Here is a 26,532-nt window from a genome sequence, read left to right on the forward strand (position 1 = left end):
CAGAACGTCCAGCCTGGACTTTCCAGGGCTGCCCTGCAGCCTCAGTGTGACGTGAGAGTTATTGGGGGAGAGGGGGAGGATGTGGTTTCCATTTTCCTGTATATTTGTATATATTTAGTAATTTTTCCCTATTTACCATTACTGTTCATTAAAGTTGTGTAGTTTAGTTTCCAACTCATAAGTCTCTCTCCCTTTTTCTCTCTCCTTTCTTCATCGAGGGGAGAGAGAGATTAAAGAGAGCGTCTGTTATTCGGTTTAATTGCCGGGCCAGTGTTAAACCGTGACAGATTGTAATTATAGTAATAAGCATTTTGCTAACTAAACATCACTGGGACTTTGTCCTGGAAGAGCAACAGAAAATGGAGCAATTCTGTGAGCACCATAAGTAATCACTCCTATGGATTTGAAGCAGGAATAGAATTCTCCTCACAAAAAATTCAGGGAGTGTAGTGGAAGATGCAGAAGACACAAGAGTTAATAGCAACTGGATGCCCATAGTTCTTCTGTAGCACTGTGTTTTCCAGAATTACAAAACAATATGTGCAGCTGTGCATGAAAATGATTCAAACACATGAGACTACAGTCATTCTCATTGCAAAGCCATCAACAGTTGCTTAATGAAAGCATATCTAAAAACTACTGGAGATCCATCCTTGGATTGCTGATACTTACCAAACACTTTGGTAACACTTGTTGCTTTAAGGCCCATTAAGTCTGGTAGCTGATCAATGATGATGTCTCTGCTAGCCTTTATCTTGTGTACTCTTTCAATGCTTCGTCTCTGCCAGTCAGTCCAGTAGATGTAATCTCCTAGCAGTGTGAACCCAAATATATGTGGAAGTTTATCTTCTACGAGGGTTTTTCTCATTGTTCCATCAACATTTATGACCTATGAGATGCATGAGAAAAAAAAGAAAAAATAACCTTCTCTAATGTGGGCAGAATTAAAATGGCAGTATCAATCAAATTTTGACAACTGCTCTACTTTTATGCAGGACATCCTGAAATTCACAGCATGCTTCTTTCAAAAAAACACACCTCTAGGTTTGTTGAGAGAGAAATATATTAGAACGACAATCATAGAATCATAGAATCATAGAATCCTTGGGGTTGGAAGGGACCTCGAAAGATCATCTAGTCCAACCCCCCTGCCAGAGCAGGGCCACCTAGAGTACATCACATAGGAACGTGTCCAGGCGGGTTTTGAATGTCTCCAGTGAAGGAGACTCCACGACCCCCCTGGGCAGCCTGTTCCAGGGCTCTGTCACCCTTACAGGAAAAAAATTTTCTGGATATTCAACTTGAACCTCCTGTGCTCCAATTTACACCCATTACCCCTTGTCCTATCACTGGTCACCACTGAGAAAAGCCTAACTCCATCTCCCTGACACTCACCCCTTACATATTTGAAAACATTGATGAGGTCACCCCTCAGTCTCCTTTTCTCCAAACTAAAGAGACCCAGCTCCCTCAGCCTTTCCTCATAAGGGAGATGTTCCACTCCCTTCATCATCTTAGTAGCTCTGCGCTGGACTCTTTCAAGCACTTCCCTGTCCTTCCTGAACTGAGGGGCCCAGAACTGGACAACAATACTCCAGGTGCGGCCTCACCAATGCAGAATAGAGGGGGAGGAGAACCTCTCTTGACCTACTAACCACACCCTTTCTAATGCACCCCAGGATGCCATTGGCCTTCTTGGCCACAAGGGCACATTGCTGGCTCATGGTCATCTCTTGTCTACCAGGACCCCCAGGTCTCTTTCACCTACACTGCTCTCCAGCAGGTCAGCCCCCACCTATAACTGGGCCATCGTGTTGTTCTTCCCCAATGCAAAACTCTACACTTCCCCTTGTTGAATTTCATCAGTTTCTCTCTGCCCAACTCTCCAGCCTGTCTAAGTCTCTCTGAATGGCAGCACAGCCTTCTGGTGTGTCAGCCACTCCTCCCAGCTTAGTGTCATCAGCAAACTTGCTGAGGGTACATTCTATACCTCATCCAAGTCGTTGATGAAGATACTGAACCACACGGTCCCAGTACCGATCCCTGAGGGACTCCACTAGTCACACACCTCCAACCAGATTCTGCCCATTGACTACAACTCTCTGACTCTTCCTTTCAACCAGTTCCTGATCCACCTCACTACCTGATCACCAAACCATACTTGATCAACTTATCTACAAGGATGCTGTGAGAGACGGTGTCAAATGCTTTACTGAAATCAAGATAAACCACATCTACCACTCTTCCATCATCTATCCACCTAGTAATTTCCTCATAGAAGGCTATGAGGTTAGTCAACATGATTTACCCTTGATAAAACCATGCTGACTGCTCTTGATGACCCCATGTCCTTGATATGCCTGGAGATAGTGACAAGAACAAGTTGTTCCATCACCTTTCCAGGGATGGAGGTGAGGCTGACCGGTCTATAGTTACCGGTCCTTCCTTCTTGCCCTTCTTGTAGACTGGAGTGACATTTGCTATCTCCCAGTCCTCAGCACGCTCTCCTGTTACCATGACTTACTGAAGATGATGGAGAGTGGCCTAGCAATGACCTCCGCCAGCTTCCCTCAGCACCCTTGATGCATTCCATCTGGACCCATCGTCTTATGGATGTCCAGATTACTCAGCTGATTCCCTAAACCCAATCCTCATCTACATGTCTAAACTCCTCATCTATCTTGACTACTTCTGGGCTAAATGAATCTGGGGCTCATGCGGAAACCCTGCAGGAGTAAAGACAGAGGCAAAGAAGGCGTTCAGCACCTCTGCCTCTTTTATATCCTCTGTCACCAGGCTCCCAGCTCATCCCTAGTGGGCCATATTGCCTCTAGTTAGTTTTCTAGCTATGTATTTGAAAAAGCCCTTTCTATTATCCTTTAACATCTGACTGCAAGGTTAAGTTCCAAGGAGGCCTTAGCTTTCCTAATGCCTCCCTAACATCCTCTGACAGCAGTCCCTAATTCCTCCCAAGTGACCAGTCCCCCCTTCCATGATCTGTAGATTTTCCTTTTCCACTTAAGTTTTCCCAGCAGTTCCTTTTTTAACCATGCTGGTCTCCTAGCTCCCTTACTAGATTTCCTAACCATAGGGACGCTCTGATCCTGTGCTTGCAAATAGTGGTCCTTGAATATTGACCAGCTATCTTGAGCCCCTTTATCTTCTAACACCCTGTCCCATGGGATTTCTCTTAACAGTTGATTGAGGAGGCCAAAGTTTGCCCTGTGGAAGTCCAGGGTTTGGTCCTACTGGGTATTCTGTTCCTTCCACACAGGATCCTGAACTCTACCATCTCATGATCACTGCAGCCAAGGCTGCCATTGACCACCACTTCTTCGACAAGGCCCTCCTTGTTGGTTAGTATAAGATCCAGCAGCGCTCCTCTTCTAGTCGGCTTGTCCACCATCTGCATTAAGAAGTTATCATCAATGCACTGGAGGAACCTCCTAGACTGTGAAAGGCTGGCTGTGTGAGTCAACCAGCAGATATCGGGGTAGTTAAAATCCCCATGAGGACTAGGGACTGAAGTTGTGAGGCTGCTTTCAGCTGCCTGTAGAAGGCCTCATCAACCTCTTCGCCTTGATCAGGAGGTCTGTAGTAGACCCCCACAACTGTATCACCCACACCAGCCTTCCCCTTAATTCTTACCCACAGACTTTCAACTTGCCCCTCATCAGCCCCTGCACAAAACTCAACACATTCTAGTTGCTCTCTCACATAAAGAGCAACTCCACCACCTCGCTTCCCCGCCCTATCTTTCCGAAAAAGCACATAGCCATCCATGGCCACATTCCAGTCATGTGACCTATCCCACCATGTCTCTGTTATCGCTACCAGATTATAACCCTTAGACCATACACTGACCTCTAACTCTTCTTGCTTATTCCCCATGCTGCGTGCATTAGCATACAGACATTTCAGGAAACAAACAGAGCACACTGGTGGGACTAAATCCTCCCTAGACCACCTGCCTTCGGGCCCCGGTTCGTTCTTCTTGTGTTTGTCCCTAACAGACCCAGTTTTCTCCCCTTCCCCCTTCACATCTAGTTTAAAGCTCTCTCAATGAGCCCTGCTAAGTCCTGCCCCAAAAGCCTCTTCCCCCTCTGCGACAGGTGCATCCCACCTGCCATCACCAGGCCAGGTGTCTCATATAGCATCCCATGATCGAAAAAACCAAAACCCTGTCTTTGGCACCAGTCTCTTAGCCACTCATTGACCTGTAAGCTCTTCCTATATACCTCCCCACCCATTCTTACAGGAGGGATGGAGGCAAACACTACTTGCGCTCCAGACCTCCTAACTAGCCGTCCCAGGGCCCTGAAGTCACTCTTCATTGCCCTTACATTTCTTGTGATAATTTCATCACTGCCAACCTGAAAAATCAGCAGTGGATAGTAATCAGAGGAACCCACAAGATTAGGGAGTTTCCTTTTAACATCTCTAATCCGAGCCCCAGGGAGGCAACAGACCTCCCTGTGGGATGGGTCCGGTCAACAGATGGGCCCTTCTGTCCCCCTCAGAAGGGAGTCACCCACCACCACTACTCTCCTTTCCTTCTTGATTGAAGAAGTCCTAAGGACACGGGGTGACTGACGAGTCCTAGGTGGTTCGCTGGGTAAGTCTACCTCTGTAACTACGTTTTCCTGTCCCTGAATTTCCAAGGCCTCATACCTATTCTTCAAGGGCAATTGGGAGGGTGGAGGGGGTTGGGAGGATTTTTTCGTGCCCTTCTGAGGCCGGACCTCCTTCCATTCATTCATATCTCTTAAGCCCTCTCCTTCTGTCTGGTGACAGGAGGGGGGGGGGGATCCATCACTTCCTCAACCTCTCCCATCTGCCCCTGCCTCAGGGTGTGATTCCACCAGTCTATTTCCCTCTCACATTCTCTAATGGTTCTCAGTCTCTCCACCTCCTCTGTCAGTTTAACCACCTGCCTGAGGAGATCATTTACTTGCTCACACCGCACACATGCGCTGTCACTGGTTCCCTTTGATACCAGTGCCAGGCACAGGCATTCACTGCAGCCAGAGACCTGCACTGCTGCATGCCTGCTTGGGAGCTCCGTCTGAGTCCCCACATTCTTTTTCACTAAGGTTTTTGGCCGCATCCGGTGGACCATGATGTATGTAGCTAGTAGTTGCTCCCTGCCTGCCCTCTGAAAGCGAGCTGCCCGCTCTCTGCTCTGCGCTGCCGCGTGCTCCAAGACTGAACGTGGCTAAGACAAGACTGAAAGTGGCTAATCTCACCCTTTTATCGCATTGAAAACTCAAGCAACATGAATTTAACTTGCATCAGTTAAAACAAAAAGACCACTGTAAGGGAGTATTTTGGGGATGTGAGGGAGATTTAGGAGACTTTTAGTCTCCATTTGTGTCACTGTGTCACTGCTGAACTCTCTCCACAGAAACCTGGGAAAGCTGGAACTACCATCAGTACTCAATTTCAGGGAAAAGAGTTACCACGATTCCTTCAGGGCACAAGGCTAGTGTACCATCTGCATTTCTGAAGTACTGGGTTTATTTACCATATGAGAATTAGGTTTGTCTCACTCTTGAGATACACAGGATTGTTAAGATACGGAATAAGGACTGGCTCATTGACTTACATAAATTTGTATTCCTAAAATTACAAAGAAAGTAAAATAGTATTAGAGAAGGGATAATCCCCAATTGCTATTGGTTAATTTTCCAGATTGAAAGGGACCTTTAAGCTCACGCAGTTCCACCCCCCTGCCATGAGCAGGACACCTCCCACCAGATCAGGTTGCTCAGAGCCCCATCCAGCTGGCCTTAAAAACTTCCAGGGATGGATGGGGCTTCCACCACCTCTCTGGGCAACCTGTGCCAGGGTCTCACCACCCTCATGGGGAAGAACTTCTTCCTAACTTCCAATCTAAATCTCCCTCCTCCAGTTTGAATCCATCCCCCCATGTCCTATCTCTCCCTGACATCCTAAAAACTCCCTCCCCAGCTTTCTTGTAGCCCCTTCAGACACTGGAAGGCCTCAATGAGGTCTCCTCGGAGCCTTCTCCTCTGCAGACTGAACAACCCCAACTCTGTCTTCACAGCAGAGCTGCTCCAGCCCTCTGAGCATCCTCATGGCCCTTGTCTGGACACATTCCAGCACATCCATGTCCCTCCTGTACAAGGGGCTCCAGAACTGGATGCAGGACTCCAGGTGGGGTCTCATGAGAGCAGAGCAGAGGAGCAGAAACACCTCCCTTGACCTGCTGGCCAGGCTACTCTTGATGCAGCCCAGGATGTGATTTGCCTTCTGGGCTGCAGGTGTACACTGACAGCTCATGCTGAGTTTCTCATCCCCCAGCACCCCTCAAGTCCTTTTCCTCAGGGCTGCTCTCACACCAGTCCCTGCCCAGCCTGGATCAGTGCTTGGGATTGCCCTGACCCAGCTGCAGGACCTTGCCCTTGGCTTTGTTGAACTTCATGAGGTTGCCATGTGCCCACCTCTCCATCCTGTCCAGGTCCCTCTGGATGGGATCCTTTCCCTCCAGCGTGTCAGCCACACCACACAGCTTGGGGTCATCAGCAAACTTGCTGAGGATGCACTCAATGCCACCATCCATGTTGCTGACAATGCTAAACAGGACTGGTCCCAACACTGATCCTTGAGGGACTCCATTTGGACATGGACCCATTGACTCTTTAGGGGTGACCATCAAGCCAGTTCTTAATCCCCCGAGGGGTCCATCCATCAAACCCAAGTTTTACCAGCTTGGAGACCAGGATGCTGAGTGGGACTGTGTATAAGGTTTTGCTCAGGTTCAGGTAAATGATGTTGGTTGCTTAACTCATAAACACTTCCTAGAATGGCCTCATGCTACCTCACATAGCTTGGCATAAGGAAAGAGATTCATATAATCTGACCCTACTAGATAATCATTGGGCAAGACAGGAAATTTAATTGTCCACATGTGATTTCCTGTGAGACTTGCCTGAAGTCATCATGGAACAGGCTCCTCAGGGAAGTGGCCACAGCACCAAACCTGCCTGAGTTCAAGAAGGTTTTGGATGATGCTCTCAGGCACATGGTGTGATGCTGGTGTACCCTACGTGGGGACAGGAAAAAGACTTAATTCTGATGGGTCCCTTCCAACTCAGCAGATTCTATGATCTCCATCTTCTTCATGGACTGCAATAATGTTTTCAGTCATAAAAAACATCTCTTACTCATGGAAAAGAGTATACATTTCTAAGACCCAGGCAAAATATTTAACTGACAAATACCCATATTCCTCTTCATCCCATTTCTTGTAATTGGTAGCTGCAATGCAACTACAGTATATGTGCTACTTTAAAATTTATACTGTGAGCAGCATCAAATACAGACAAAAGTCTGTAACTGAAGAAAATCTCTTTTTCAGTGTGATTTAGTGAAATCTCCATTTGTTGCTAGAAATGCTTCACATGAAGACAACTGCAGTGCTCTTAATCAGGATATCATAGCTTGGGACTAAGGTTTTAAATTATCTCCATTATTTGGAAATTATTTGTTTATTCAGACTCAAAATTCTTCACTGTATGTAATACTTAACCTGTACCTTGTGGGTGATAAAGTTGCCTTCACTGTGCAACACATCTAGTTTCTTGTAATTTGAAGACAGCGATAGTCATTCCAACACCATATTCTTCCAACTTTTAAATAGCTGTTTTAGGCAATATTTATTTGTTACTAAAAATGTGTGTAATTTAAATGCAGTGTAATATTAAACCATTAAATACCTAAGATACTATAGACTGTGAAAATCAATGACCAGTTTTAATACAGTTTAATACAAATCTTATAAAACAGTAAATGGTAAGGCTCTGTCCATGTATGGTAAGCCCCACAAGCAACACAACCCATGAAAATAACCACATCTTACTAAATTAGCTTGTGAATGTCAGTTTGGTCATGCACATACATGGTAGATAATCAAATAAATTTTTTAAAAAATGAAATCTCCACTTTGAAACTTTCTTAATACTTAAGGCCCATTGGGGTTAATTGTGGAGCAGATATCCACCTGCAGGCATTTGTGGCACTGCAAAGGACCCATCCTGGAGCAATCTGTTCCTGGAGGACCACACTCTGTGGGAAGTCCCATGCTGGAGCAGCTTGTGAAGTACTACAGCTCATGTGAAGGACTCATACTGGGAGAATCTTCTGGAGGACTGTTGCAGAATCCCGAAAAGAATATTTGTCTCAAAACAGCCTCCCTGACGAAGCAGACACTGTGCTTGGGTGAAGGCCTCATTCAGGAGCCATCTGGACTCTCTTTCTCAAGGAGAGACCCTCATTTGGGTAAGCACCCTGATAAACAGGGCAAGAGCAGCCCCTCCTTTAGTGGCCATCCCAATAAGCTGAACACTGTCCTGGCAAGCAGAGCTCCGTTTGATGCCACCCTGACAGGCAGGACACAGTTGTTGGTCAATAAGGGACAGGGCAGGGAAGCTGCACCCTGCAGAGGCAGTGACATCCTGTGTGTGCCCCAGGTAAAGGCACTGGAGAGGGCACATGTGCAGAAATAAGGGTTATTGCTGTGTCACCCAATCTGGAGGGGTCCAAGTAAACACCTGGCTTTGTAAAATATGCCAAAGCCCCCCCCCGAAATGGTGGGGTCAGGCGGCATCAAAGAGGCACCCTCAAAGTATTGGATGTGTGCCCGCCATCCCAGGACCTGAGATTCCTACCAAGATCATCGCTGGATCCAGGGGTGGATCCTAACCAAGGATATAAAGATATCTTCTTTATCTCTTCGTTATCTTTACCTCTCTCTCTGTTTCTAACCTTACCTCAGCACATGAGGGTAACTTTGTTAAGTTTTACTCCTCGTTGCTTTGTTAACTTTTGTTAGTTGTAACCTGTTCTGTTGACAACTTTCTTAAGTTTTGCTAAATTGTAATCCACTGCTTTGAAAGTACCATCCTTTACAATTCTGCTAGTTGTAATCTCGCATGCTTTATAATCTTACTCACTTTTAAGTAAAGTTGTGTTTTTACACAAAACCTCGTAATACCCTTACTCCTGTGTACCACGCAGAGAATTCATCTCGCTGAGTGGGTTGTTAAAAGAGATTAATTAGAGGAGGAGAAGGACTGGGCCCAGCCACACCCAGGCTTCTCTCTGAGGGGTCCAGTCCAAATCTCTCTGGGTTGACCCCACTCTGGGGAACCCTACCTGTGTAGATTAATGAATTGAGCAGGCCTTGCAAGAAAGACTTTGGGATACCAGTGGACAAAAAAATTGGACATGAGTTGGCGATGTGTGATCAACAGCCCAGAAAGGCAGTCATGACCTGGGCTGAATAAGGACCACCATGGCCAGAGGTTGAGGGACATTATTCTCCCCCTTTATGCTGCTCTCGAGGCCCCATCCGAAGTACTGTACCCAGCTCTAGAGTATCAGTACAAGACAGACACGAACTTGTTAGAGCAGGTGCACAGGAAGGGCACAAAAACGATCAGAGAGCTGTAAGACTTCTGCTATGAAGAAAGGCTGAGAGTTGGGGTTGTTAAGCCTGGAGAAGAGAAAGCTCCATGGAGACCTTATTGTGGAAATTCCTACATTAGATGGCTGTTCAAGCATAGTGGAAATGAAGATCCAAAATGTGGAATCATACAGCAATAAAATGCTTAATGGCTTATATCTTGGCTAAGAAGGCAATGGAATAAGTGTTTGTCCTCTTTCTTTCAAACATCCTTTCCCTCAGTCCTGTGGGCTGTGAATTTAAGAAGGATGCAGATGGAGGAGTTTCCAGTGCAACTGAATCCTCAGTGGTAGCTCATCCATGGTAACAGGCAGGAAACTCTAACTAACCATTAGACTATCTTCTAATAGCAGCCAGGACAGAGCTTGAACAGTGAGCTGTCACATGCAGTTCAATATTGGCACATAGGTCTTTCTTTTCTTGAAATTTTACTGCCACCCATATTCTAAGAGATTCATCTCTATCATATAATCCAAAACCAAGAATATGTAAAATAAAATCTACAAATAGGTTTCACAGTATGGCAAAAACAACAACTCCTTTCACAAAAGTGGCACAGCTAATAATATACCATATTAACTCATCATTTAATATCTGAATTCGTGTGTAACCTGCCAACTGTTAGGTGCAGCTGTTAAGTTGCATTGCTTACCATCTGGCACAGAGCCACTAGAATAGGATTTTTTCTGCTCAGGCTTTCCACCCTCTTTCTGTATTATTGCAGCTCTTCTTTCAGATCATCCTTATTTCAGGCAAGTTTTGATGTTGACATACATTTTTATCACTGTTTTCAGAATGCTCACATTGCTTAGGTATTAGTGCTGGTTACAAACTGCACATTATTAGCACACACCCATATTTAGAATAAGCTAGGAACCAAAAGAGCTTGGAGAATTAATCTATACAACACTGCGAGAGAAACATCCCTACTGAGTTGTGTATAACAATTTTCCATTTGCAAATACACCATCATCCTTTTCTTCCATATTATTTTCCTTTCCCTAACAGACTTTCCTAATCTCTCACTGAAGAACAGTTTGCTAAGGACACAGCATGCTAAGGTATTTCTCTGTGGCTACACATATAGGTCATATTTTCAGTAGTAACACAAAAGCCATTCTGAGTTGCTCAATATAGAGAATTCAGGGGGGATTATGGAATGCCAGAACTCTTCTATTGGCAGCCTTCCTTCACAGGTACCTTCACTGCCTTCTAAAGCTGAAGCAGGGCAGTAAGGGCAAACCATCCCTGCTGTCAGGCTCAGCCTTGCAGCTTTGCCAGTAGGCTATGGCTGGTAGGGCAAAGGACCTGGTGTGTAACACCAAATTAAAGGCACTGGTAAAAGAACTTGCACTCAAACTATTTGTGATAGTCCTACACACAGAGGCACACACATCTCAGCAATCTAGCAATGCCAGTTTCTTGACAAGATACTCAAAAACTGTTTGTTCCAAATGCAATGACTCCAGCATATTTTCTTGCTCACCTACCAAGATGCCAAATGCAAGACTATATACAAATTTATATTATGAAAACTAGTTTGTAGTGATCTCCCATTTTCTCTGTGAATAATATAAACAAAACATATTCACCTTGTGCTCACATTATCACCATGTAAACTGGCTATTTATTTGCAGTGATCATCTGTATTTTTCCCACATCAAATCAACACCATACCTGATTTTGTCCTAGCACTTCACAAAATCTTAATAGTTCGAGAGAGAGTACTGTATTTTCAAAATACATGAGCACATATAACAAGTGTTATCAGACACCGATCAATGGATAAAAGGTTGTGTTAATATGGTTGTGACTTTGAACCTGCTTACATTTTATAAACCTCATCTAGAAGCAGCTAATAATCTCCATGTGAGTTATAGCAGCCTGACATTTCCTGAAGTTTTTTCTGCTTACAGGGTATCAAAGGATTAAGGGTGCAGTTGGTCAATTCTGCAACCTATCTTCCACAAGCAGGAACACCATGGCATACTTCAAAGCTCCTTAAGAAGGGAAAAAATTCAACAGAAATATTCCCAAAATAATTTACTGCAACTGGTGGCTAGACCCTAAAGATGATCTTCTGAATTATTATTTCAATTTTATTTGGGGGCAGAAGTTGCTAATTTAATACACTTCAGGGAAATGTTATTTCTTGTAAATACTTTTTCATTCTCACATGCTGACCACCATGAGTTAAATTTAGAGGAGCATGTGACAGCTCTGAAATTTAGCTAACACCCCTTACAAATACCATATGCTACTTTTAGCTAACAAGTCTGGGAAGGGCGAAGAAGAATTTAAACTTTTTACAATAATATGTTTTAAATGCACATGTATTATTTTTCCTCACTTCTCTCCTGATTTCCCTTTTCTCCAAAGGGATTTGAATAAATCTGTAAGATCTTTACCCTCTCCTTTCCAAATCCAAACAGCTTCCAAACCCTACAGACAGTTAGAAGTCTCTGGAATTTAATATTCTGTACTCCTGCTAATGAAATTGGGACTGCAAGTGCGTTTATAGCCCATATGTACAACATGAACGAAAGAACAAAAGCTAAAATAATGAGCTTGAGATGAGAAAAAAGCAGTGGTAAACTTTTGAGTCCAAAAAACAAATCAGCAACTTCAGTAGGCAACAAGAATTCCTGAAAACGCCAAAGAATGTCTAGACTAAAAGTTGACACTTGATTACTTTAAGAAGACAGTACCAGTACTTGTAAACCTTCCCAAAGAAAAGACTTGCCTCCTGTCCAGTGTTTCCACACTAACACTACCTTGCAATGAAATAGGTGTTAAGCTAACTGTAGTATTTACTACTCACAGAATGGTTTGGGTTGGAAGGGACCTTAAAGATCATCCAGCTCCAACCCCCCTGCTCCAGCATGTCACCACACTCATCTAATGTCCAACCTAAATCTCCCCGCTTCAGGTTTTAACCCATTTCCCTTGTCCTCTCCCCACCCCCCCGTGTCCAAATCCCTCCCCCAGCTTTCTTGGAGCCCCTTCAGATATTGGGAGGTTGCTCTGAGCTCACCTGGGAGCCTCCTCTTCTCCAGGCTGAACAACCCCAATCCCTCAGCCTGGCTTCCTAGAGAGGTGCTCAGCCCTCTGAGCATTTCAGTGGCTCCTCTGGACACCTTCCAGGAGCTCTGTGTCCTTCTGATGTTGGGTTCTCCAGAACTGGATAGTTCATGTTGAGCTTCTGGACCACTACCACCCCCCCAAGTCCTCCTTAGGGCTGTCTTCAGTCCTTTCTCCTCTCAAGGCCTAAGCAACCTGGGATATTTATCAACAAAACCAAATTTGGCTTGGTATGGAAAAAGCAGTCCTGTGCTACCAGGTGCCCTATTACCATCAGAAGTTCAAACTTTCAAGAGCCAGGAAATGGATACTGAAGACACAAACTGATACAAGCTTTACTTTGTCCTTAAAAATGCAAGTAACAACTAACATTGATCTCAAAATGTTACACAATCAAAATGTTACGGATAACTGAAAAATACAGGTGAAAAAAAGTCATCTTATTGATCCTTTCCATCTCAGACAACAGTCAAAAAAAAGGATCCTATACAACACTCTACACAGAGTGGTATACAGTGTACTGATTCCATGAAACAAATGGGATTCCTTTTTTTTAGTGAGAACTGTCTCCAGAGCAGGAGCACCCAGGTGACAGACAAGGTAGAATTGTTGGGTGTTAAGGTCACCCCCAAAGGAGATCATGTTACTGCATAAGCACTGGACAATCTCCAGACCCACATTCCAAAAAGCCATGAATGCAAAGTGTCAAAGGCAGGCAGGAGAAGGCATTCGTTTTGCTGCCTGTATGGCCATGCCACAAGCTTCCTGACGAAACAAGATAAAAGGCAAAAACTTGTACCAAGGAAAAGTTTGACATTCAGCCTGCTCCTGAATCCTCAAAGACAGATGCACAAGATCAGAATGTTAAGCCATAAAACAAACGAGGAGAAAAGAGCAGAGGTCAAAGGAGTGGCAGTGCACTCCACAAAGTTGTCCTGAATCTCCCCGTTTCCTGGCATCACTAAGTTTGCATTTATGCAGCATTTCACAAACCTTAAATGAGTAAGGCTTCAACAAACTGAAAAACATTGACCTTCCTCCACTGATATTGAAACACCGAACCCAAGCACCACCTTGCACCCCAGGGATGTATTTTATGCTGGAAGATTTCCCCAGTGCAACTCTGCCACAAATGCCCACTAGCAGAGGAACATCACATACTGAAGGAAGGAATGCTTGTTGCTCTCTGGATGGTATTTGCACTTTGGGCAAATGACCTTCCCAGATCTGACACAGGCCAAGGGGCATGACTTCTCTGACACTCCTAAACCTCTCAACTCTTAGACCTGGCCTGAGTCCAAAATATAGTTGCCTCCAGGCAGCTCAGTTAATTGAAACATGTCTCAATTTAGTAATATGTAAAATGAAGGGAAATGATGCTTCCTACCTACAAGAGTTCTTCAGCTTTCTAGAAGTGGATGGAACAAATTTATTCCTTCTCTAAAAGGTACTTCTGTTTTACTGCCTCATAGGATGCTCTTAAAAGCTGCTGCAAAGTACAATATCTTCCTAGGGGAGAAAACCTAAGGCTGGGCCTTATTAAACCTCTGCTGGGACATCAGAACACAACAAGTATTTAAGGAAAAAAAAAACCAAAACCAACACAGGCCCAAACATAAAAACAGGAGTTCTATATCTACTACTTGGGAAGAATTTTCAGAATTCTGAAATCAGTCCTGGTTCTGATGTCTAGTCACCTCCCAGATTTCCTATGAGCATTAATTGCTCACTCTTCTTTGCCCAACATTTCCAAATCACTAAGGTAATATCACACTTTAAGCTGTACCTTGCCATTTTAGAGTAGGAGTTAGCCGGGCAAAGTACATCAGTCTGGAGTAGTAAAAATGGTATCCCCAAAGTATAATACAGTCTACAGAGGGAATTTCTAATCTAAGCATAAATGCACAAGCACAAGATTTCACAGCTGCAGTGCCTTGTCCACAATCTGTCACAAGCAGTGACATGTTGGGTGTTAAAAATTTACTTAAGTTTACATTATTTTTCTGGAAGCAATGCAAAAAAACCTCTTTTTAACACTTATAACAAATATTTCACCTACACTTCAACTAAGACATGAATTTCTGTGCTTTCAATTCAGGTCTTGCTTCATGCTGACACAAGTAGTTAGTACCAGCTCTTCATTTAGGTGCTGGCTGCATCTTCTTTTTTAAGCATTTTTATTAATTTGATTTAAAAATATGCTACCAATTAATATTCTGTTCTGACATCAAACTCGGGTAACTGTAGCATTTCCTTTGAGCATGAACCTGCATCAGCGAACCAAGTATTCATAAACAATGATACAATGGGAACACGGAATATGTAGACTATCTTGTATTGCTATACAATGGCACCATTTACCAGTGGAAAGCAGAGAATTATTTTTGCCAAAAAGAAATATTACACATTTGCCTTATGATGAAAGACCCAGCCCCATACCCCTTAAAATCATCAACTCATCAAACAGTTCCTAAACTTCAGTCTCAAACTGTTTAAAAAAACAGGATCCTTTTAAATTCATACAAATTTCTCCATACTGAGCTCTCCAGTTGCACTGGGTTGTGTATGTATATATATATATATATATATATTTGTATACATTTGTATTTTTGTTCCTTACCCCACATGTTACTACCCTTCTCCTGTACCAGTAAACCTGTTTCAATTTTAACTTCCAACTTTGAAGTCTCTTGTCCTTATTCCCTTTTATTTTCCCTTTGGAGGGTGGAGGGTGGGTACTAGAGACCAACTCTGTCCTTTGGTTTTGGGTCCAGCCAATGTGCTAAGCTGACCAAGTAACTATTAAGACTTTCTGAATCACCTCAGACCACTGAATCAGTGTCATGCCTCCAGATGTGGCCAAGGTTAATAGGTCTTCTCAGTCATACATGAGACACAGAAATCTCCTTCCTCCTATAGGTATGTGTGTCAGTTTCATGGTCAGGGCAAATCAAAGCACAGAGAAGAGATTTCCTCTCTACTACTCTTCTCGACCATGCAAGGGAAAGACAGGAGGGGAATAAGAAAGAGAGAATTAAAGGTTGAAAGTTAAAACTAGAACAGGTTCAACAGGACAGGAAAGGGACAGTCACATGGGACAATGAAAAAATATACAAATGGTTACAAAACCCAGTTTCATTGGTTGCTGACACAAGTGTCTGAAAGTCTCTCATGGCAGAGCCAACTTGGAAAAAGGCAACAGGGCCCTTCCCAGCAAGCCAGGAGTCTAATCCTGTAGCACAAGACAAAAAGCATGAATCTCTCCTGAAGAGATCCAAGTGCAAGACAGAAAGGAAGGGACAGACTTCCCATCCTCCTGGCTTTTACAGGGTATGGCAAGAAATGGAAGGTAATACTAAACCTTCTCTTCTACTCCCTGGATCCTTTGGGGTACTAAACAATACCCTCTCTCCAGGTCCTCATATCAGCACCACAAAATTACCCTGTGTCTTCCTCAAATCATAACAGCATGCAGCTGGAGCCATGAGAGTTAAAAATAATGCTGTCTTTCTTGTGAACTTAGACTGAAGAAAAGTAAAGCAAAGAAAAAGCAAAGGAACACATAGAAGAATTCAGTACTGAAGTAAAAGCAATGTTTTTATTTATACCTCACATCACTGGAAAAGACAATTACATAGCTATTATTCTTCAAAGATAGCACAAAATTTGGATGAGATAATCATCCATTGCTTCACATCTCCAGAGCAGAGAGAAACCTGAGGAAGAAAAACAGGAGACTGACTATCCAGTCTGAGCACAGTTTGTAAAACTTTCCATATTCCTATCTGAGCAAGGGGAGAGAGGCCATGAACTAAACCAGATTTATCACCATAGACAGTAGTGAAATTGATGCACCAAGTCTGTAAATTCCTACTGACTATCTGATAAACTGACGATCCATTCTGAGATGTTTTCAAAAGACAAAAGGTTTGAGACAAGGGCACTTTCCACACGTAGATCTATGTATCTGTTTGGGGCTAAACCAGAACGACTCATGATAAGAATGGAAGATGACAGCAAGGTAGCTCAGTCTACAACACTGCTGCTTTAACCAGCTTTTTAAGGAGAAACCCCAGAGGAGGGAAACGTAAACCAGTTCTCCTCTGCTGGAGATAGATCTCCCCTACCTCCTCTCCAAGGACACAACTTTTGTGGTTTTTAAAGCAGAGGCTCTTTTTTGCTTTACCTGCTTGCTGAGAGCAATGGGGTTTTCAACCAGTTGAAAGCATTCAAAATAAGTTTAAAAATGGTTAATAATACAAATGACAGAAAGGGAGGCAAGCTTTATGTTAGAGCAACTACCTAACCTTCTAATGATGGCCACCTGGAACATTTGTTTTCACCTTAAATTTGCCAAAAATGTCTGAATATTTTACCAAGAAATAAAACCAGACACATAGCTAAAGGAAAGGTGCTGTGTGTGTGTACTATCCAGTTTACAAATCGTAATGTTCTACTTTTCAACAGGATCTACATATACAGTTATTAAATAAACATTGTTTATATATAAACAAATATGCACAAGATTATCTTACTGACAAGTTAAAAAAGGCTGTGATCCCAAATTTCATACAATAATGAACCAATGAGCAACACAGTAAGCCAGTGAGCAAAAATAAGCCAATGCAGTATTTAATTTAAGAAAAACGCCTTATGGGTATTTTTAGCTAGAAAGAAACTTTAAGTCAGGTCAAAAATTCAAAAGGCAATTCAAGTGAATAAGTGACAAAATATAGTGGGAGCAATCACTTGTCTTTATAAACTAAGAACTCAAGGGGATTTATAATGGTAAAACATCCATTAAGCAAAGTCACTACAAATTAAGAGGCAGGAAAAAAAATAACATAAAAATATGAGCTAAAATAGGAATAATAGCAGGCAAATTTTACAGCTGTGAGTGGATGAGTAAGTGACATCTACAAAGCACCTTTAAATGTTGGACAAGTCACTGGAGGTACAACACAATGGAAAGAATCACAGAATCCTAAAATGGGTTGGGTTGGAAGGGACCTTAAAGTTCATCCATTTTCAATCCCCCTGGCAAGTGCAGGGACAGCTCCTACCAGCCCAGGTCGCCCCAAACCCCATCCAGTGTAGTCCTGAACACTTCCAGGGCACGGGCAGCCAGAGCTTCTCTGTGCAACCTGTGCCAGCATTTCATCACCCTCACCACGAAGAATTTCTTTCTAATGTCTAATCTAGTTCTATTCTCTTCCATTTTAAAGCCATTATCCCTTGTCCTAACACTACATGCCTTTGTTGAAAGCAAAGCACCTTGTTGAAAGCAAAGGTGCCTGCCTTTCTAGCAGGGCCCAGTGTGTTTGCATCGTGGTTTACAAGAGGCTCCCATGAGAAAAGGAAGTGGCTACAGAAAAAACTATGTTTGCTGTAAATGCAGAATTAAAGCAGGAGCTCATTGCAGGTGCAGTCAGTCACACAATTAAAGGTAACAAGGAAAACATACAGTGTGTGCCAGATAAAAACCAGGAAGCATACAAAATGTAAAATGACAAGGATGATGTCCTTGGGAAGATGTCCCAATAGTCAGGATCAAGAGAAGGAAATTACCAACTTCAGTACTCATGTGTCCTGCTATGAAAATCCTATTAAGAGGGACAGTGACCACTAATTTTTAGGCAAAGAAAATAATACCTCAAAAACTACAAAGAAACTGAATAGTGTAGAATCCCTATTATAGAATCCCTTCTTTCCTTAGCCTGCTTGGTGACCTCTTAAAACTTGTGAGCATGGACTTCTTGAAGAGTACGTTTCTTTTCCTGCTCTTTCCCCTTACATTAGAAATATGATCAGCACCTCATATTTCTCCTTTTTTTCTCCTGTGCATTTGCTTTTGCTCCCATTTTTACTTTAGCACTAATGAAAAAAAACACTGCAAACTATGCACAGGCTCAGCTTAAAAAATTAAGATGAGTATTTGTCAACTTTTTAAATTCTCTGTTAAACAAACAAACAAAATTTAACTCATAAGCCACACTGTTAGGAATCCATTATTAATGCAAAGAGCAATGCACAGAATCTGTAGACCCATTCTTCAAAAACTATGAACAGGGAAAAGAAAACTACTGAAGAAGGCTGCCCTTGCTAGTTTATTGAAGGCAGAAAAAATGGTGAAACAAAAGGTCTGCAGGGAAAATTAATTAGAAGCAGCTTTGAAATTAATAACACACAAAACACTGCTCTGTTAGAAGGGAAAAATGGCAAGAGGGAAAGAAAAAGACGGGGGGGGGAGAAAGGAAGGGGAACATAAAATTAAAAAAAAAAAAAAAAGGCAAAAAGGGAGAAAAAGGCCAATCCAACAGCTCGAGCACTAGGATCTTCAACACTGCCAACACTCAAACCCATAAAAAGTTTTCCTCCCATTTACTATGCTTCTTTCTTCAATGTTACACTTGTTCTGTAAAGGGGAGGCAGAAGAAAAATGATTGCACCAAATCTGCATAGCTGCACAACATAGGAGATTTATGAGCATTTTTAACAGCCAAATCAGCCAACCAATCGTCTGCAAAATGCCACAATAAGATATCAGTGTGCTTACTGTTGCCAACATCACCAATATGTGGGCAAATCCAAATCTGTTATTATAAAAATCTATCACAACTCCCAATCTGTTCATCAGTCCCTAAAAAAATCCCTAAACCTGAGTGCTTCTAATTTAACTGTCTCATTGAAGAATGAATACCAGATAAAAAGGGAGCAGACAGCTGGCCCAGAGCCAAAAAGAAAGCATTTGGGCACAAAAATTGCAGAAAAAAATGATGGTTCAGTGCTCAGAAAAAATCTGATATGCAACCCTGTACAGACAAGACAAGTACATCTGGCAACATGACTAAGAATATCATTATGATGGAGGATACCACCTTTTGAAAGGAGAAATAAATTAGAGACTAATGCCTTTCTATGCAAGCTGCAAGGAGAACTGGAGCAATTCCATTCAGCACACGGAACAAGGTTTCTTTCAAAAAGTCACCCTTTAACTGGGAAGGACACTTCTTTGCAGGGAGTCTGAACTGAGAAATATGCAGCTCCTTGGTTTCTATTTATAGTCATTCAAGCAGTGAATAGTCTCATTCCAGATGCCACAAGGCATACTCAAACCTTTTATTCCAGAGACCTGATTTGTGTTTCATTTCAAAAAGTCCAGCCTGCTAAAAAAAAAAAAAGGGGGGGGGGGGGGAATGGAGAGGCACCAATGTAACAGAAACACTTTTTTCCCCCAACTTTTCCTTTATGAAGTTAGTGCTGGAGAGTGTGAAAAAGAGGTGTTTTTTTTTTTCAGAGACTTTCCTGTGGGAAGGAAAAAAAACCCGTGAGCTTTGTAAGTAGATGCATTTTTACTCATTAACAATGAATACTGGTTGCCCTGCAATTTAAGCAAGTCTGGGGAAAGGAGGAAAAGGAGAGAAGGGTGAGAGCATTTCAATTACTTAGTTTTGAAGGACCCTTCTGAATGAGAAAGGGACAGAAAATGCTTGTCAAATGCAAGTTCAAGTGAAAGCCATTTCTGCCAATGAAGTGTTCAGATGGCTGTGGGGGTTCCACTGAACCCTAACAGGGCCTCTATTATGTCTTTATTGCTCATAAAAAGGCAAGGGTCACCTTCAGTTTAGAATAAGTTAGCATCCTTTCCCACAGAATGACTCTGGTCAACCAAGCCAGGCAAAGGAAGTCTTTTAGTGACTGCTATCCTATCAGGGCACTGAAAAGTTTTTAGAAAAGCTTAATAGGCACAAAAACCTTTGGTCTCATCTACAGTACTGGTGTTTATCAGAAAAATTTCCCACCACTGCAAGCAGTCTTGAGAGACCCAGGGTGGACTGGTGGTGGCTGTCATGTACCTCTGTAGATTTGTTCCTTGTTAGCACCAGGTGATAGGAGTGTAAAAACAGTACTGACAGCTTTCAGAATTTCACTAAAAAGACATGACACAAAAAGTAAATTCTACAGTTCCATTTTTAGCGTGTGTCCAGTTTTAGAAACACAGAAATCACACAGAAATCACATTAGGTCTCCTTTTTCTAACAGTATCCAGGTTCACATTTCATACACAAGCAAAAGCTGCAGAAACGTCTCATATCCTATCATACAATTTATGTCAGATCCTATCACAGAAATTTCTGCCAATAGGCACATGTGGTACCACCACCTGCACTCCTAAGGCTGCTCAACACAATCCAGCTGCAGCTTTTCAACAGTATCTTCTGTAGTGCTATGAAATAACATCACCAATGCAGAAACCTCAAAAAAACCAACAAAGCTAGAATTTGTGTTTGTGGCACAAAACTTAAAAAGGGTGCTCAGGGGGTTCAAAGGGTTATTTAGGAGAAGAGTTCTACACACTGAAAGGTTAAGTATCTCCAATACTTTCCTTCCAAAACAGCAACAGGAAAATAAAAGCAGGGGGAAGGACCTTCTCCCACTGGAAAGTTATTTTCCAAACTGTGACAAATCAATGCACCTGATGGGGTACAGTGGACATATTGGCACCACCATCCCCAAAGTAACAGAGAAAGCAAGTTTCTCAGCTCTACTAGTAAGACAATATTAACTGGATCTCAACTCCTGGGCAGCACAAATCACCTTCCCTGTAGTTTGACGGCAAACTGTATGGCAAAATTAAGTATTATTCTTGGAAGAGAACAAGAGGAAGTAGGAAAAAAAAAAAAAAAAAGCAAGAAGAGGAGTAGTATTTAAAGAAAATTTTTCATACTTACTGGCAGACAACATAGCAACTAACTTTGAGAAGGTCCTAAATTAAAAACTCTCTTACATATCCTACCTGCTAGTCTGACAAAGAAACTCCAAGTTTTCAGCTTCGACAGCAGCCATCTTTTTCTGAAAACATACTTATTCTGTGCCAGAAAAAAACATCAGGTTTGAATAGACTGGGGCCCATTTCCACACTTCATAGGTACAGAAGTCTCTATGCCACTAAATACAAAATCCCTCTTTTAAATTCAGGAAGTTCATCTCAGAAAAGGAAGTAAAGCAAAGTTCTCTCCCTAGCAAACAGAAAGAGGTGATGTGATATTGTGTAGCCTAAAATATTTAGGGAGGAGAGGCTCAAGAATATAAATGTTATATAAACTCAAATAAATTTGAGTATAAAATTTAAATTTGAGTACAAAATATGGAGCATTAAACAACTCCGTAGTTTAATACAGCCTCAAGATTTCCTCATAACTATAGCAAAAGCTGCACATACCTATAGATGTAGTTCCTGAGTACTCCACAAAGATTAAATATATAAGTTTTCTGTCAGTTGCTTGTTTTTCAAGTCATGCCTTTAAAAAAACCACAAACCAACACAGTCCCTGAAAATTTGACAAGATTTAGAGATCTTTATAACTAACTATATAGCAACCCTAAAAATCATAAATGGTTGTAGATGAAAACAAGTTCCTACTGCTTTGGAGCTACTAGATACAGGATGAAGCCAAGCATACAAATTTTGGCCAAATCCCTGATCAAGAGCATCCTATGAAGAGTCATTCAACCAAATTCTTATCTTAAGAGTTTTCTAATAGTGCATTAAGTGGCATGGCTCACAGGGGCTGCATCATCTCCTGCATCTTCTACTTGAGACCAGAAGCCCATGCTACGGCTGCTTCCATATTATGAGGTTTTGCTGCAGGGCTGTTTTGCTCTACTTCATTACAGATGAACATTTCTGGTTAGTTAAGATGCTAAAAGGCAAGGTCAACTAATATGAATTTTGCAGTTGGAACAGAGAGCACTGAGCTTTTTGATGTCCCTTTAGTATTTAGGGGGAAAGAAGGGGACATTAATCCAGTATCTCACCACAAGCCTTAAGAAAAAAACAATCATTTAAGATCAACAGTGCCTCAGACAGCAGTCTTCAGATGTGGAGCTGTCTTTACTATATGCATGTCCTAGTCCATGAAGAAAAGAATTAGAGTTTTGAATTTGATTCAAAGCTATCTAGGTAATCTCGGTTTAAAGACATAAGAATGTGCTCATGGCACCACATGCTGCTGAGGAGACATGGTGCAATGTTTTTGGCCCAGGATATATGCTCTGAGGACTGAAGCCTCCACACCCCTGTCTAATGGGCTGGTATATTTCAGCCAAAAGGTTATAAACCACCCCATTTTAAGAACCTGGATCTGATTGTCTTCAGCAGCTCCCACACTTGGTAACAGTCCTCTTAAAAGGAAACAAAGCTCATATGGTGCAAGGTGTAAAACACTGAAATTCTTTATTAATCAGTAAGCAAAATACAGACAATTTGATCTTGTAATTAGAAGAGTGGAGCTAGAAGGCTCTATACTCCTTAACAAGATACGGATATTTTGAGTTAGCAGGTAGAAGATGGCCATATTTCTGTGTTCCAAAAAGCGTTAAGTCTCATGCTAGGAAACACCTAACACAGCCAGAAGAGCTTAGATTAATAAGAAACCAGTAGGATCTGAAATCACTAAGCAGTCTGGCCTGCTGACCATTACAGATGATTGTCATCTCAGCAGTCTCTTTTCCCCACTAGAGGCTGGTCTGTGCAAGGCTGGAACAACAGCAACATCATTTTCACAGTAACAAACTAGCTAAGAACAATCATCCAAATATGCCTGAGCAGAAAACTAAATTCTTTCTGCAGAGGAAGTTGAGACTTGACTAACAACTCTGCCAGTCTGAACTGAGGTGCTTATTCTTGATTCCGAATCTGGTGATGAGTCTGATGATGCAAGAAGAAGACAGACAACAGGCAGATGAGAGAGTTGGGATGCCCAAAGATGAGAGCATAAAAGCCCCTCTTTCAGTGCCTGCCAGATTTTCTTCTAAGGGTGCACATCTCCTTTTCACTGAAGCCCCGTAAGGCTTCATAGAATTTTGTTAGAATTAGTGAGAATATCTTTTATTCTTCACGCAGCTCTCCACAGTTATCTGGCCAGGAGTTCCTTGTTCATCCATACGGGCCTCCTGGTATTTTTGCCATTTAATCTTAAACGACAGTTAGTGATATACCAGGTCTTTTTCTACTGCTACAAATACAGCTTTCATGCTATGTCTGCTGAGTAGTGCCCTTCAAGTAAAACAAAAAACCCCATCCACCTACAGCAGCATCTTTGCTTGCTGGTTCTTCAAGCAAAACACATAGCAATACAAAAGTCTGACAACTATTTAAAACTAATAAAAACATAGTGGTACATAATGATTACAAACCACAAACACAACCTTCAACCAGAAAACCATCCCAATGGCCACAAACATGTACAGGTGTCACTCTCCCAACATACAGACTAACAACATACATAAGCTCACAACATAGCTTAACGCCAGGCAGAAGAGTAGGAAAAAAGAAAAACCAGAAGCAGCACCAGTGGAAGCATCCAAAGAGCCCAGGTCACAAAATACACTGCTACACAAACAGCAGGAGTATATAGAGTTTGCAAGCCTAATTCTGACATGTGACACACAACCTTAACATTTATGTTGATAGAACATGGGATGTAGCACTTCAGTTAGAGAATCACAGAATCACAGAATTGGCTGCGTTGGAAGGGACCTCAGAGATTATCAAGTCCAACCCTCGAACCACTGTTGCGGTTGCTAGACCATGGCACTGAGTGCCACATCTAGTCTCATTTAAATATCTCCAGACACGGAGAATCCACTACTTCCCTGGGCAGCCCATTCCAATGGCTGATCACTCTCTCCGTAAAGAAATTCTTTCTAATATCTAACCTAAACTTCCCTTGGCACAACTTAAGACCCTGCCCTCTTGTCTTGCTGAAAGTCGTCTGGCAAAAGAGACCAACGTCCACCCGGCTCCAACCTCCTTTCAGGTAGTTGGAGAGAGTGATGAGGTCTCCTCTGAGCCTCCTCTTCTCCAGGCTGAACAGCCCCAGCTCCCTCAGCCTCTCCTCATAGGGTCTGTGCTCGAGTCCCTTCACCAGCCTGGTTGCCCTCCTTTGGACCTGCTCCAGCACCTTGTTATCCTTCCTGAACTGAGGGGCCCAGAACTGGACACAGGACTCAAGCTGTGGCCTCACCAGGGCTGAGCACAGGGGCAGAATCCCTTCCCTGGACCTGCTGGCGATGCTGTTCCAGATCCAGGCCAGGATGCCATTGGCCTTCTTGGCCACCTGGGCACACTGCTGGCTCATGTTCAGCTTCTGGCAATCCAGACTCCCAGGTCCCTTTCTGCCACTCTGTCCCCAGCCTGGAGCTCCCCATGGGATTGTTGTGGCCAAAGTGCAGGACCCAGCACTTGGAATGTTGAACTTCATCCCATTGGGATCAGCCCAACTCTCCAGGCTGTCCAGGTCTCTCTGCAGAGCCTTCCTGCCTTCCAGCTGATCCACACTCCCCCGCAGCTTAGTGTCATCTGTGAATTTGCTGATGATGAACTCAATCCCCTCATCTAAATCATCAGTGAAGATACTGAACAGAACTGGGCCCAACACTGGTCCCTGGGGGACACCACTAGTGACCAGCTGCCAACTGGATCAGCCCCATTCAGCACCACTCTCTGGGCCCGGCCCTCCAGCCAGTTCCTAACCCAGCACAGGGTGCTCCTGTCCAAGCTGTGGGCTGACAGCTTTTTCAGGAGGATGCTGTGGAGACGGTGTCAAACGCTTTGCTGAAGTCCAGGTAGACCACATCCACAGCCTTCCCCTCATCCACCAGTCGGGTCACCTGATCATAAAAGGAGATCAGGTTGGTCAGACAGTGACCTGCCCTTCCTAACCCCGTGCTGGCTGGGTCTAATCCCTTGCCCATCCTGCAGGTGCTGTGTGATTGCACTGAGGATGATCTGTTCCATGACCCTGCCAGGCACTGAGGTCAGGCTGATGGACCTGTAGTTTCCTGGGTCCTCTTTCCGGCCCTTTTTGAGGATTGGCGTGACATTCGCCAACTTCCAATCATCTGGGATGTCCCCAGTGAGCCAGGACTGTTGGTAGATGACAGAGAGAAGCTTAGCAAGCTCTTCTGCCAGCTCCCTCATCACCCTTGGGTGGGTCCCATCCGGTCCCATAGACTTGTGGGGATCCAAGCATCTCAGTAGGTCACTGACCGTGTCCTTCAGGATTACAGGGGGGCTGTTTAGATTCTTGTCACCTTCTATAAGCTCCAGAAGCCATCTGTCCTCAGGGTAACCTGTCTTTCTGTTGAAAACTGAGGTAAAGAAGGTGTTAAATATCTCAGCCTTTTCTTCATCTTTGGCAACTATATTCCCGACCCATGTCCAGTAAAGAATGGATGTTTTCCTTGCCCCTTCTTTTGCTGTTGGTGTATCTGTAGAAGGACTTTTTGTTACCCTTCACAGAGGTGGTGAGATTCAGTTCACATTGTGCCTTTGTCTCTCTAATTTTCTTTCTACATGACCTAACTATATTCCTAAATTCCTCCTGAGTAGTTAGCCCCTTTTTCCATAATTGGTAGGCCCTCTGCTTAACCCTAATTTCTTTCAGAGTCTCCCAATTCAGCCAGGCCGGTCGTCTTCCCCGCCGGCTCGCCTTTCAGCACACTGGGACAGCTGCTCCTGTGCTTTCAGAACTTGCTCCTTGAAGTACGACCATCCCTCCTGAACCCCTCTGTTTTCAAGGGCTGTTTCCCAGGGTATACTCTGAACAAGTCTTCTGAATAGGCCAAAATCTGCCCTCCAGAAGTCCAACATCGAGGTTTTATTGACGACCCTCCTTGTATCCCTGAATATTGAAAACTTTATTATTTCATGATCGCTAAGTCCCAGGCGTCCACCGACCACCACATCTCCCACCAGCTCCTCTCTGTTTGTGAAAAGAAGGTCAAGCGGGGCTCCATCCCTGGTGGGCTCACTTATTAGTTTGAGCAGGAAATTATCCTCTATACACTCAAGGAATCTCCTAGACTGCCTCCTCTCTGTGGTGTGGAGTTCCCAGTAGATGTCTGGCGGGTTAAATCCATAAGAACAAGGGATGATGATTTTGAAACACCCGCCAGCT

The 26,532-nt window shown here is 43.2% G+C and overlaps 1 protein-coding gene across 1 annotated transcript in view; it reads right to left on the minus strand.

The window, feature by feature from the left end:
- The window catches only part of LOC103530464 (low-density lipoprotein receptor-related protein 5), a 140,361-nt gene that overhangs the window by 39,045 nt on the left and 74,784 nt on the right, over positions 1–26,532 (minus strand). Inside the window, 1 exon segment of the mRNA XM_030451247.1 lies at positions 673–889. Within this exon segment, the coding sequence (XP_030307107.1) occupies positions 673–889 (217 nt within the window).

Source organism: Calypte anna, chromosome 5 (genome assembly GCF_003957555.1).
Source record: "Calypte anna isolate BGI_N300 chromosome 5, bCalAnn1_v1.p, whole genome shotgun sequence".
In the NCBI taxonomy this organism is placed as follows: domain Eukaryota; kingdom Metazoa; phylum Chordata; class Aves; order Apodiformes; family Trochilidae; genus Calypte; species Calypte anna.